This window comes from Podarcis melisellensis (assembly GCF_964234715.1).
Source record: "Podarcis melisellensis genome assembly, chromosome: 14".
NCBI lineage: Eukaryota > Metazoa > Chordata > Lepidosauria > Squamata > Lacertidae > Podarcis > Podarcis melisellensis.
Window position 1 is genome coordinate 40368612 of NC_138546.1, and position 14458 is coordinate 40383069.

At 43.9% G+C, this 14458-nt stretch overlaps 1 protein-coding gene across 12 annotated transcripts in view; it reads right to left on the reverse strand.

The window, feature by feature from the left end:
- Positions 1-251: 251 nt before the first annotated feature.
- The window catches only part of SEMA6D (semaphorin 6D), a 418773-nt gene continuing 404566 nt past the window's right edge, over positions 252-14458 (reverse strand). For 8 of the 12 annotated variants that reach the window (XM_081888455.1, XM_081888456.1, XM_081888458.1 and 5 more), the window contains 2 exons: positions 8859-9026; positions 252-4769 (listed from right to left, as the gene is read on the reverse strand). In XM_081888455.1, coding sequence (XP_081744581.1) covers positions 3463-4769; positions 8859-9026 — 1475 coding nt within the window. In that variant the 3' untranslated portion in view covers positions 252-3462. The remainder of the gene's footprint in view (positions 4770-8858; positions 9027-14458) is intronic. The other 4 variants (XM_081888449.1, XM_081888459.1, XM_081888451.1 and 1 more) reach the window with 1 other exon arrangement.

Below are 14458 nucleotides of genomic sequence, written 5' to 3' on the forward strand. Positions count from 1 at the left end.
AGCTGCATTAAAAGACGTAATGCCACCAATTCAGTGGGTTCTTGGAGATGGCAGGTGCTGTGTTGTATGAAATGAACTCCTCCTCCCAGCATCAATGGCTTTACTCACTTCGGTAGATGGTTCCTGACCAGAGGGCAATGGTAATGGGCTGCAGCTACCTATGTGCAGTTTCCCATTCATTCCCAAAAGCTTAGCATGGGGACTGGGTTATGCTCACTGCTTTTAAACGTATAATCAAGTGAGATGCTTGCTACTTTTGAATAGTTTATTTTGACTTTACATGCGGTGTTAAAAACCCAAAAGGACGTATTATTTACACATCCACAATACAAGTTTACAAGATATCTATACATGTTAAAGTACTCTATAGACCATATAGAGCAGCTTTCATTTTTTAGGGTTACTTTTATAAGCTGTACCATTAAAAAAGATACAATCTGCATTTACCTTTGCACAAATGGATAAAGCATGTTTTTTATTTATTTTTTAATTAAAAAAAAACAAACCCCAACCCAAAACCCAACAAAAATTATAAATTAACAGAATAAAGACTATGTTGAATGTTAAAAAGATTTCAACATAAATACTGAGCGAACTCACATTACCATCTAACAAGGCAGCACAATGTTACAGAAAGTTATTTGGGTTCACATAACATTTATGTTTCCGTTTCACACAAGTATGTATTATTCATTACTATTTGTAAAGTGAAGTCAATTCTTTTTTTTGTCATTTGATTCTCATTTTAAAATTATTAGTTGCAAGAGTGAAAATATTTTTAGGTGGGGGGGGGAAACGATCCTAAGTATTTTTGGAGGGGGAAGTAAAGGTCTTCAATGGTCAACATACAAAATGGAAAAGGGAGAATAATTCTATATATTAAGGAACAAGGATCCCTTTTATTTGAGACAGAGAGAGACGGAGATATTGTCTTTCCCCCCTTAACATGAAATAGAAGCCAGTGTTTTGGATGGAAGCTACTTGTCCTATCAGCTCATGACTATCCCCCTGTGTGGGCTACATGCTGATGGCAACGTTCAGCATACAAGTACTAGGGCATCATTTGCAAGCTAAGATCACCATCTGTGATGAACATCAGCTGCAAACACGTACCATAGCAGCCCAGTAAGAAGCGTGCTCAGCTTTAGCAGGTGTTCCATTACCCCAGAAACCTCATATGATTTCACATTATAACTGTTTGATCCTTAAGCTAGTTAGGGGTGGGATGTTTAGCGCGAAAAAGGTTGATTTAATGCTGCTGTCTCCTCAGCTTAGAGGCTGCCTTTTCATTGTTAATTAATTGTTCTTGTGGGGATATCCCCCCCTCTTTCTTTCATCTTTTCAGAGACTGTTGAGAGAACTTACAGCTGGCATGTGGGGAATTGTGATGTGCTGTTACCGAGAACACTTGACAGGGGTTTAGTGTAGGGTTTTCTTTTTTTAAAAAGGAAAGGAAATCATTTTCATGAATAAGGCACAAAATGCACAGATCCAGGTAAACACACAGAATATTTACAGAATATTGTCATTACCGGCATGACTATGGAGAAACCACAAGCTAAACAAATTGATTGCACTACTGTCAAATTTTTCTTGGGCGGATCCTGCCAAGCCTTACTGATGTATCTTCATTTCTGTTGGAAAGGGCTACAAAATAATATTCATAATGTGAACATCTTATTCCACATTTCTCTTCTGTCTTTTTCTTTTGTAGAAAAGGGACATGGCTCACACGTAAACATCTCAGAGTGAGGAGGGCCATGCTATGATGGTGTAAACCAGCCTTCCTCCACCTGGTGCTCACCAGATGTTCTGGTCTGCAAGTCCCATCAGCCCCAGCCAGCACGGCTGTGTTGTTCTCCAAAACATCCAGAGGACACCAGCTTAGGAGAGGATGGTGTAAGCACTTGCCATGGATGCAGGGAGCAGTAGTTCCTCTTATCCCCCTTTGGGCTAAGCAAATATACAAGCCATAGGTTTGCTCCTCAATTCCTTGTTCGCTACATACAGGTGGGTACATGAAAAGCCCTGGCTTGTTTGGGGCCAATGAAGCAATTCTTTGCATCTGGAAAATATCTCCTTTTTTCTCTTAGGGTCTTTTCTACTTGGGAATGTCGTATTTCCCCCTTTCGTTGCCCTTCTCATTCCCCCTGCCTTTATTTTGTCTCAGTTTGGGGGAAGGCGGTGTTTAAAAACAAACAAATGAACTGCTTTTTGAACTAGAGAGTCTGACCATAATGGAAACTTTGTTCTGGATGAAGAACAGTTAGAAGTTCTAAAGTTTGCATTCAGGCTGGGAAATCAGGTGGACTGAAAGACCAGCTGAGCACTAGAGATCGGGGAGAAATCAATTTGGTTCGCATTTTCATGTTAACCTACCTTAATTTGTGCTTCCCAAAGCACCATGCAAATCCTTTGGAATTTGCATTTCTCTGAAGTAAAAATTTCCAAACTGCTGCAGAAATTGGCCGAACTGAATATGAGGAAAACGAGAAACCAAAATGGACTGATTTAACCATCCCTACTGCCGTGGACCTCTATTAATGCTACACTTGGAATTTAGACATCTGACTCTATAGCAGCATAATTTAGAATGAGCACATTTGCACCATTTCACATAGTAACTAGTTCTGCCCAGGGCAGAAATCTGACAGCACAAAGCTTCCCACATGAGATCTGCTGTATACCTCATGCAATCCAAAATCATCTGAACCAGAGCCATCTGTCTGTTTAGTCAAACTCAAATGTAAACGTTTCTGTAACTTAAAAGATGCAATGAGATTGAATACCTCCTAGCTTTGTGCACACACACACACCCTCACACCCTCACACACAAACACCTTTATTCTCATCATAAACAAAAATGTCATCCTTTGGAGGAAAAGAAAAATGCTACAGTTGGACTAGAGACCAAAGTTCAGCAAGTTGCTTATTAACCAACATACTTGTTGAGACATTATCATTTGCTGACATTTGTGCAAGAGGCAAGGCAAATGCATACATATTAAAATGTTCACATTTCATGGGAAGACTACACATTATGGCAGTCTAAAAATGAACCCCATTTTATTGTTATTGTTATCGTTATTATTATTATTATTATTATCTTCAAGTATTTTTGCTCGCAGATCTTTTCCCCCTCCCCCTTTCCTCCCCAAGTACTTTCGCTCAGGTAGTTCCCCCTCCCATTGTGCTACATGTCTCCTCTGCTCCAAACAAAAGAAATGTGAAGGGCCAGCACCTTCTTTTGTTATAATCTGTTGAGCAAGCTGAGCCTTGCTTTAAGCCAGGTGTGTGGCAAAAGCCCAGATGTTGCTAGAGTAAGAACAGGTTCTTTGGCGGCTTGTTCATTCTCTCTCTCTCCGTGTGTGTGTGTGTGTGTGTTTCTCATGACAAGCGAGTCACTGTCTTATTGTCTGTCCTGCAACATCATCCCACACCTCTTGACAGAATACGCAAGTCTCAGTAGCTGTATTTGTTCAGTGGTCTGACTGAAGGCGTCTGGGGAGCGAACGAGGGTTTGGGCGGCACGTCTGGTTTGAGGGAAGGCGTCCTCTTTATCCCTGTCCGAGGGAGCGTTCCATTGCTCGTGTAACTGCTTTGCCTAGACAAGGAAGGCTGTAGATGGACACTCACTGGTGCCCCTTGCATGTAGTCCATCTTTGAGCCTCCTCCGGGAGGTATGTATCCCCCGCGGTTAATACTAGGCTGCCGCGACAGCAGCACGCCATTGGGCGAGTTTAAGTTTTTTGGGAGGGCTGATATAGAATGCCGCTGCGATGAATTTTTGTGGTAGCCCCTCTGTCTTTCCAAAGAGGTCATGGGTACCGCCGGCGTGGTAGGGACGTCCACCCGTTTCGTCGGACTGTTTCGCGGAAGGGTGGATGGAGGAGAATACAAAGAGGCTTCCCTGTTGGGAACTTTAGGTGGGATCTCAGTCATGTTTCCCATGGGATCCAGCATTAAAGTTTGGTGAGCCACCTGGAGGTCTCCCATAATGGCTTTGGGGTTGCTAGGCATTTCATTCAAATGTTTCAGGAAATCGTTCAAGGTGTTCCTGGAATCCACAGACCTCCTGTGGTCTCTCTTGCCCGATGACTTTGTGTGCGGGTGGTCCATGTTCTGCATCTTCTTGTCTGCTTTGTGTGCGTTGGAATTTGAGAAGGACATGTTGTAGTCGTGGGTGGCGTTTGGAAGAACAATAGCGCTGGGGATGTGTCCGTGACTTAGAGGAGAATGAGGTGGAGGACTGGATGGGAAAAACTGAGGGCTCTTCAGAGGAGTTTCTTTTCTAGAAGCACTGAGGTTGTTCTGCGCTTTGTCCATCTGACTTTTCATAGACTGCAAAGTCTTTTGCTGCAGCACCGGCGTGGATTCTGGTGTTGGAAGAGCTGCCAGTTCTGGCGGTTGGCCTCTATGGTCCACCATCATCATGGACTTTGTGTCGGCCGTTGGCGGCATCTCTTTTCTGCTTGTTAACAAGTTTGAATACAGCTTGGGAGAATCGATATTCTGTTGATACTCCTTGACTGGGCTATCAAAGAGGCCGTTCAGCTTGGCGAAACTCCCGCTCGAGTCCGTACAGGACTGAGCTGACTCTGCGTCTTTGTGTATCTTCCTGGACTTTCTCACAAACATATCCCGGTAACAGTAAACAGCCACGCCTGCAATAAAGGCTCCCAGCAGAAAGGCAGCAAAGACGCATGTAATCAGGACATTCATGTGCACCATTTGGTTAGAATCTCCTGACTGGACTTCCCACCTGACACCTACAACAAACACATGTGGTATGGAGAGATTAGAGCGTGTTTTATTCTGCATGACCGTAAAACAAAGCTTGCTTATCTTAAACTGCAGTACTAACCAGACATAACAGAAACCTAGCACCACTGCACGTGAGAGAGAGAGAGATTTGCACAGTAGGGGTAGGAATCACAAGTCTTCTGACATGGATATCCTCCTCAGGGAGTCATTAGTGGTATATATATACATATACCAACAGATGTTTTTAAGTGCTAAGTGGTTTCTGGTGTATCTAATTCAGGTGGAGACTAAAAACATAGCGGGCACAATCCAGCACAATTTCTATTTATTTTAATGGGAGAAGGTTGAAGCACGTTCATAACTCTCACATTAACCCTAACCTTAACCCTTAATCCTAACCTGAAATTGCTTGAAGTTGGCAATGATTGCACCCATATACGAAACAGTCCTCATTGAAATCTGAACGTGTTTAGGGTTGGTCTCCACCATAATTTATCCTACATTTGTTATATTTTCCCCAATTTACACGAACAGCATCATGCATATACATTAATATGCAAAGTCTCTGTGATAATATGGATGTCTAATCCATTTGTCCATCATTTCAATCCAATGAAAGCACTCCAGTTGTCCAGTTTGGTGGAGTTACAGTTTGGTGGCGCAACCCCACAATCCTGATAGAGCCCCCCCTCCAATTTTGGAGATTTTGCCCTTCCCTTCATTCTTGCCCCCTGTGCCCAGATAAATATTTCTGCTGGCTCAGGAGGCTGCCATGCCATTATGCTGGGCTGTCAGATCAGAAGGATGTGAAATGATGGCATGGGCTTGCTGTAGTTTGGTCTTTCCACTCATCTTTCTGGGCCCCTTAGCTAACTTATGAAAGCTGACCACCAGCATCAAGCAGGGCATGGCTGTTGGAGGAACCCTGCTGACCAGTTCACATTGCCCTCTTAATAGGGGTTTTGTTCTACAGTTGCACCCCTCCCTGACACCCGCTTGGGTCTTGGGATCAGGGGCCCTCCAGATGTTGTTGGACTCCCAACTATCACCAGCCCCAGCCAGCATGGCCAACAAACTGGAATGATGGGAGACGTAGTCCAACATCTGGAGGGCCACATGGTCTCCACCTCTGCTCTGGATCTTACAGCTATTACAGGCACCTGCAGAGACCTGGTCAAGCTCTTACTTAGGTCTATCTATATTTCTGATAGGAGAGAGCGCACTGATGTTGCCTACTTGTCCTTATAGCAGTGCCATGCTTTTCCTTGCTCAAGAAACCAAGGAAACTACAATATCAGCAGCTGTTTGCCTTCCTTGTTCTGTCTGGCAGCTGGTTTTTATTTTATTTATGAAAGTATTCACGACCTGCCCTCTATCAAATTGATCTCAGGGCAGAGTATAAGAAGATATTTTAAACCACCATTCAGTTAATAAGACAAAACAATGGACAATAAGCTTTTAAAAAAACCTTCACAAGGTGGCTTATTGTTACACAGCAGAGTTAACAATTCCTAAATGACTGAGAAAATAGCCAACCTCTCTGCTACGCTGCCTTCCCAACTGCCGGCAAGAGGAGGCACCACAAGAGAGAAAAGGGAATGCTACCAGTTTGGAGAGGTCATTTTCTTTTGCAAATGGAAGCAAATCATAGCTATGGGGGTAAGTAGACAGCAGATCTACCTCTCTGCAGGCCAGGAAGGCTAGAAGGAAGGCTCTCTTTCCATGGCTGCCTGTAATGGCTGTCAGTTCTAGATGCCATCACAAGCATAAGGAGGCTTCCCTTGACAGGCTGGCAATCTCTGACCTGCACCTCTGTGTCTATTAATCTGGAGAACTGGACTACATGAGTAGCATTACTACACACTGCCAATCCAGATGCACACACTCTGTCCTGAAATCTCCTTTTAAGACTCACAAATAGTAGCTGGTGTGGTATTAACATTAATGATTTCTGCTAGAAAATTGAGGTTAGAAGGTGCTACACTGCCAAGCTGCAATTAATAACTCGTGGAAGGATTTCTCTTTCAATTTCCTGCCCGACTCATGAATCAGAATCAAAAGTGAGATAGGATTATGCAAATATTGTGCAAAACTCTATAATGTGCAGATTTGCATTGTTAGAACTATGCTAATATTTTTACCCCCCCCTCCAAAAGGAACGCTTTCTCACTTTGCTATTTTGGAAGTGGTATTCTCTGCAGCTTAAAAAAAGAAGTCAAGATTACCCACGCATTTTAAGGCCTAGACTTCAGTGAGTAATGAACTTTTGGAACAGAGCATCATTTAAAAACCATCCGGCTAATGAGAGGTATTAGTAGTTTTCATAATATAGAATGCATTAAATTTTGCACTAGAAGATCAAACAATAGTATTAAAAAAGGGGAAAAAATCAAACTTGCACGTTAATATCAGAGCTTGCAGGTTTTTGTTTTTATTTAAAGCAACCACAGACATTGCACCGTTAAGAAAATGTTAGTTTGGCAGAATGCACCTAATTGTGTTATTCGGCATAGTGGGAAAGTTAAAACAAAGAAGAGTGTTATGTGTGGTTTGTGTGTGTGTTAAGAGACAAGGCCTTTGAAGAGAGTTGAAAGGTTCAGGGTTATTGGTTTTAATGGCATTGTGCAGAAGAGGGAAAAGGAGGGGAAAGGCTGAGAAAGCCTTACTACAGAAAACGCTACCGAGCGTGACTGAGAGAGCGCGTGAGCAAATCCTGGCAAAAGCAGACTCGTTTTAAAGGACAACCAAGCGATAAGAAGCACCTGAAGCAAATTACGAATGCGCTGCCACAATGGCCAAAAGGAAACCTGATACGTTTCGCTGAATACTTGAATGTGAAAGGTTTGCTTGAGAACTTACGACTTATTTTTTCTTTTTCTTTTTTGAGAAAAGAAAAGACAGGGTCATGCAGATATGTGCCATTTGCTATGAGGTGTCCAGTTTGGGTATCCAGATAACAGAGGACGAGCCAGTTTGGATGAGAAGATGAGGGGCCTGTTCAGATGTGAAGCTCACTGGTGACCCGGGGCCCCACATACTCTCTCATTTATTTTTCAGTTGTGAGGATGAAATGGGCTATTCCATTTTTATCTTCACAACAATCCTATGTGCTGGATTAGGCAGAGAGAGAGAGCGAGCGAGAGGACTCAATAGTCCAGCGTGCTTTGAGGCCTCTCCAATCTGTGTCCAACTGACACCTCATAATGCAGAAGCTGCTATTTGCAGGGATTTTCCCCTCCCCACTTCCTTATGGGCACACAGATCAAACAGTCACAGTATATACACCGGCTGCCTGATCTATGTACCTACGGTTAACCATGCAGCACCACACTGCCCTTTATGGAGTACATGATTCTTCTCACATGGAGATTAACCCACTGTTTGTGATGATGTTAACATGTGGAGTCGTTCTTAGCGGGAGAAATTTAGGAAACTCAAACTCCCACAGTTTTGAGGTGTATCTCACAGAAAGACACCTTAGCGCTGATAAAGGATGTAGCAATTGGAAGGAAGCATGTGCTGCAAGAGTTTTTGAGGGTCTTTTGTTAAAAGCCAGAATGCTCTCGTTTCTGCTGTGGTGGATTAATGCTGTTACTCCGTGCAAAGGCTTTTTGCAAAGCTATGCTGCGGTGAGCCTTACGCGAGAGAGTATAACTTCGACATTGTGGGCCAGCCAAAGGAATAGCGCAGACCCATAACGAAGTTCACAAAAGGCAGTGTGGTACAGGAGGACACTTTCTGGGAGTAAGCCCCATTGAACTCAAGGGATTTGATGCTCGGCTGACATGCGCTGTTGAGCATGCAATAAATGCGTATGCAAAACAAAATGCGTATGCCAACAAAATTTGGCTGGGGGTGAGAATAACAGGATGAGCAGGAGTTTTCAACAAAGTGTTCAACACAGTGTTTTGCTGCTCATCTTGTCTCCCAAATCCCCCCTCCTCCCTGCTCTGTTAGCCAAAATTACACCTTTTTATTACATACAAAGGATGATATTGCATGCACATTTTGATAAGAACAAGCGTTTGAATTTGAAACTGCTGAAGCTATCAGGTTTCCTTTCAACCGTAATAAAACCCCTGGTTAGGCCTTACCCTTCGGGACCCCTGATAATGAATCAGAGTAATCAGAGGTCTTTGGGTCATCTTGGGCTACAAATTTCCGGGAGCCAGTCACTTTAGGTTTCCAGGAACCAATCACTTTGGGTGAGAAAACGGGGATACTTTCCACTGTGGTAACAGAAGTTGAGGGTAACGCCATGTCTGTGGTGGCAAACAGATTTTGCTTTTATTAATGTGCATTGCAGTCTGGTTCCTGCCCCCACTCTATGGTGTCTCTCTCTGTGTGTGTGTTTCTTTTTTTATTTGAAACCCTCTACAGTTAGTGACTTTGCATGATGACTGCTAAATTGTATTTGGAAAACAGCCTTAATAGGAGTTGCACGGGGAACAACGGCATTATACAGTGACTTGCTCTTTAAAATCAGATTTAAAGTCAGGGACAGGAAATGTATTGTGAATTATTGCCATTATTCAATGACTGTGGTGCTTAAATAAAATCAGTAAGGAAGATGGAAAATGGAGGAGGGGAGCACAATTTAGGAATGGAGGAAGCTGCCTTATTCTGTGTCAGGCTGGGTTTCTGATTTTTTCCCCTGTCAATTTATTATTATTACCGTATTTTTCGCCCCATAGGACGCACCGGCCCATAGGACGCACCAAGTTCTTTGGGGGGAAAATAAAGCAAAAAAATATTATTTCTCCCCCAGGCGCTTGTGGGGCTGGCAGCGGGGAGAAGTTCTCTTCTCCCCGCCGCCCGCCTGCAGACCAGGTCCGGGGACAGCGGGAAGACGCGCTGCGCCTCCCCGCTGTCCCCAGAGCTTGCGGGGCTGGCGGCGGGGAGAAGCACGCGTCTCCCCGCCGTCAGTCTCCAAACCACACCGGGAGACAGCGGGATGGCAGCGTTCCGCCTCCCCGCTGTCCCCCGACCTTGTGGGGCTGGCGCTGCGGCTCTCCTGAAGCCTGGAGAGCGAGAGGCTCTCCAGGCTTCAGCGAAAGCCTGCATTCGCCCCCTAGGACGCACACACCACACATTTCCCCTTCATTTTTGGAGGGGGAAAAGTGTGTCCTATAGGGCGAAAAATACGGTATATTTATATACTGCCTTTCATCCGAAGATCACAGGGCAGGTTACAGTATAAAAACACTTAACATAATAAAAAATAAAATCATAACCTCCCCCTGCCCCCCCCAAGTTTAAAGGGTCATCGATTGTTTCATTAGCCAAATGCCTGGGTAAAAAGGAATTTTTTGTCTGGCGCCTAAAGATATGTAACGAAGGCGCCAGGCAAGCTTTTCTGGGGGGAGAGCATTCCACATTTGGGGAGCCACCACAGAAAAGGTATTTGAAGAGCTAATCCCCTTTCCCTAACACATTTATGATGGGGGGATTCATTCTAAACTTGAGTGTCTTGCTTTGCATCCAGCTGGTGGAATCAATTTCGCAAAACTAAGCTCTGCATAGATTTATATACTATGCACAGAATCCTCTGGGTGCAGAATTGAGACAAGACGGTACGGAATGCTTGTAATACTTTTATCGTGACTTTATTTCCCATACTACTCTGTGTGCGTGTTTAAGACATTTTGACTAGAAACAATATATCATATTTTCCCCCTCTAAGACGCACCAGACCATAAGACGCACCTAGTTTTTGGAGGAGGAAAACAAGAAAAAAAATATTCTGAATCTCAGAAGCCAGAACAGCAAGAGGGATCGCTGTGCAGCGAAAGCAGCGGTCCCTCTTGCTCTTCTGGCTTCTGGGATAGCTGCGCAGCCTGCATTCGCTCCATAAGACGCACACACATTCCCCCTTACTTTTAAGGAGGGAAAAAGTGAATCTTATAGAGCAAAAAATACGGTATGTATAGAGAGGTAAGGAGCTCACAGACTTAAAAGTCATGCTGACTGAGCAAAGGTCTCACTGAGATCTCCTCCCAGACCTTCTAGAGTGTGTAACATTTAGTGTTATGGCATCAATGAGGTCCAGCCTCTTGCAGTGCCAACAGGGCCTCTTCTAATGGGCCTTGGGAAGAATATGGCAGGTGTGGGTGTTCTGGATGGCTCCCCCTCACTTGTAAAAAGGAAAAGGGAAAAAGGATTGTGCTTCAAGCTACAGCAATACCAGCTACTGTATAGCTACGGTGGATTCATAGAATTGGGCGTGAACCTTCAGGCAATCGGTCTGTAATCATGAGGGCCAGGAGCTTGATATAACGGGACAAAAGCAAAACTTGGAATTCCTAGCATTCTATAGCTCATATGCCACAATTCATGTTGACATCAGGGGTGGTGTCAATTTCTAAACCTCCTGTGCATATCTGAGGTGGAAAGCTGTTGGTGAACGTGACTTACAAATCCCTGTTAATCGACAGTGTGGAATCAAGTGAATCATGTCAACATTTAAAAGTAAAACTGATCCCCCCCCCCATCCATTCATGCACAGGCAGAAAGGGTGTATTTTTCACACAAGGGAACTGCGACTTTCCTCCCTCCCCACCAGAATTAGTTCTCGGACAAACAAAATCCATCAAACACCATTCTTGTTTCATTACAGAAGTGCAAATAGCATCAAAGAATCATCTGCTGTCAAACTTCCAGAAGCATTAAAAAGCATGTGGGGAAAAATTGTAATTGGCAGATAGAATTAAGGAAACATCAGAGGAGCGTACTCTGTACTGGATTGTGCTCTCATTGAAGTCCAACATGGAATTTTGCCTTTTGAATTAAAGAAAAAAGCAGCAGTCTAACCATTTAGGAGTAATTTGGGATGGAAATGCTAAAAAAAACCACCACCAGAAGGGAACTGATGCCCCTGTTGAAAACGGGGCTTCAAAGCTTCTATTGGGAGATTTGGGACAGATAAAAGAAAGTACAGTGGTACCTCGGGTTACATACACTTCAGGTTACAGACTCCGCTCACCCAGAAATAGTAACTCGGGTTAAGAACTTTGCTTCAGGATGAGAACAGAAATCGTGCTCCGGCGGCGCAGCAGCAGCAGGAGGCCCCATTAGCTAAAGTGGTGCTTCAGGTTAAGAACAGTTTCAGGTTAAGAACGGACCTCCAGAACGAATTAAGTACTTAACCCAAAGTACCACTGTACTACTTCACACAGCACAAAGTTGAACTGTGGAACTCCCTCCCACAGGAGGCCTCCATCTTGGATGGCTTTAAAAGAGGATTAAATGAGTTCATGATTAGGTTACCAATGGCTACTAGCTATGCTTGACTTCACAGCTGGATACAGTAATACTTCTGATTATCAGTTGCTGGAAACTGCAGGAGGGGAAAGTGTCCTTGGGCTCTGCTTGCAGGTTTACCCCAAGAACCTGGCTGGCCACTGGTCTGATCCAGCACACTCTTCTTAGGTTCATATTCTGACACCTGCCTCCTCGATCATTTCCCTCCTGTGCTGCTCAGAAATTCTGGGAAACCAAAGCACTGCTGCAGCTCTGAAAGGTTCAGTCTGCCATCTTGATTCAAAATGGTGTCCCATTGTATCCAAACATGGACAAGACCCCTGCTCTCAGGAACCATTCAAATCACAGAATTGTAGAGTTGGAAGGGGACTCTGGTGATCATCTGGTCCCGACCCCCTGCAAGGCTTGCCCTGCAGACCAACCCCTTGAAATAGCCTGCCTTATGCCCCACCCTTAAATTATCAAAAGCAAGTTGCATAATTTGGTTACAAGGTCTTAAGTCCAAATGCATAGTGAACAGACATGCCAACAAACCTGCAAACCTATATAGCCCACCAATTGAAAGGGCTATATAGCCTTGCTTGAGAATTCTCAGAAACAAATTATTGTTGTTATTATTATTATTATCATCACAGTGGTACCTTGGGTTAAGTACTTAATTCATTCCAGAGGTCCGTTCTTAACCTGAAACTGTTCTTAACCTGAAGCACCACTTTAGCTAATGGGGCCTCCTGCTGCCACCGCGCCACTGGAGCCCAATTTCTGTTCTTATCCTGAAGCAAAGTTCTTAACCTGAAGCACTATTTCTGGGTTAGCGGAGTGTGTAACCTGAAGGGTATGTAACCTGAAGCGTATGTAACCCGAGGTACCACTGTATTATGAATAATACTGAGATTATAAATGGGTAATGCACTCTGTCACTTTCTACGGCTGTGTGTGCCCTTCTCTGCCCCAACCCAGGCAACGATAAACCAGAATCTGGCCTTGGGAGTTGTGCTAATTAAGGCTTTTAAAGTCCAATATAGTTGGGAGCAGCAAGGCAAGGCTATGTCTCTTCTCCTTCTGGGAGCAAGAACACACAATCAAAGCACAGTGCAGGGCTGTTTGAAAGCTCTTTTACAAACAGTCCTGCAACTGCTCTTTGCATCTCAGGCACCATTATGCAAAATCTGGTGACCCTATCTTAAGAGGCGTCCAAAATGTTGCAGTCCAGCATCTTGATGTAAAGCGGTGTCACAACAGTAGCCAAACAGAGATGGGAAAACAGCTCCTCTATCTTGGGAGTCATTGTGTTATGTTTGGCAGCGATATCTCAAGAGGTGTCTGAATGCATAGTGAGTGGACAGACAGACAGGTGGACAGACAAACCACAACTCAGCTATGTCACGTATAAGAGCTAATGACGATGATAATACGTAATACCTCCACATACAGAGACAGTGGACAGCTGGCTAACCTTGGTGGGAAACTGAATGTTGGACTAAAAAGTAAGATCCCTCCTGGATCAGACCAAACACTGTTCCCATAGTAGCCAACCAGATGTCTATGAGAAGCCAAAGTAGGGAAAGTGCTGTTCCTCTACCACTTGTGTCCTCTAACAACCTCTATTCAGAGATGTATTGCCTCTAATCCATATGAAATAGCCATTATGATTAGTAGCCATTAATCCTCTCAGCTTTCATGGATTTGTTTAATTTGCTTTTAGAGCTGCCCAAGATGGCAACTATGCAGTGTGAAGAAATGGTCTGAATATTCCACCACACCATTGGATGGTCTTGAATTCTAGCATTTATTTGTCATAGTTTTACATATATCGCTCCATGCATACCTCAAAGTGGTCTCCATTAAAATATTGACTTTATTATTAATGTATAACACATACATTAGTATTTTGAGAGCGGAAGAAAAACTTCCCCTTCTACATTTTCTCCATAGTTTGGTCATATTACCCCTCTCACTCAGTGTAAGCTGCAACCTTTCTTTCAGCCCCCAAATGATAATCTGGACTGTACCTTTTCCAGCTCTACAACATCCTTCCTGAGGTGTGGCAACCAGAACTGAACCAAAACCTTTAAAGCCCTAAATGTCCTCAGTCCAGTATACCTGAAGGAGTGTCTCCACCTCCATCGTTCTGCCCAGACACTGAGGTCCAGCGCCAAGGGCCTTCTGGCGTTTCCCTCACTGCAAGAAGCCAAGTTACAGGGAACCAGGCAGAGGGCCTTCTCGGTAGTGGTGCCTGCCCTGTGGAACGCCCTCCCACCAGATGTCAAAGAGAAAAATAACTACCAAACATTTGAAGGCAGCCCTGTTTAGGGAAGCTTTTAATGTTTAATAGGTTATTGTATTTTAGTGTTCTGTTGGAAGCTGCCCAGAGTAGCTGGGGAAACCCAGCCAGATGGGCGGGGTATAAATAATAAATTATTATTATTATTAT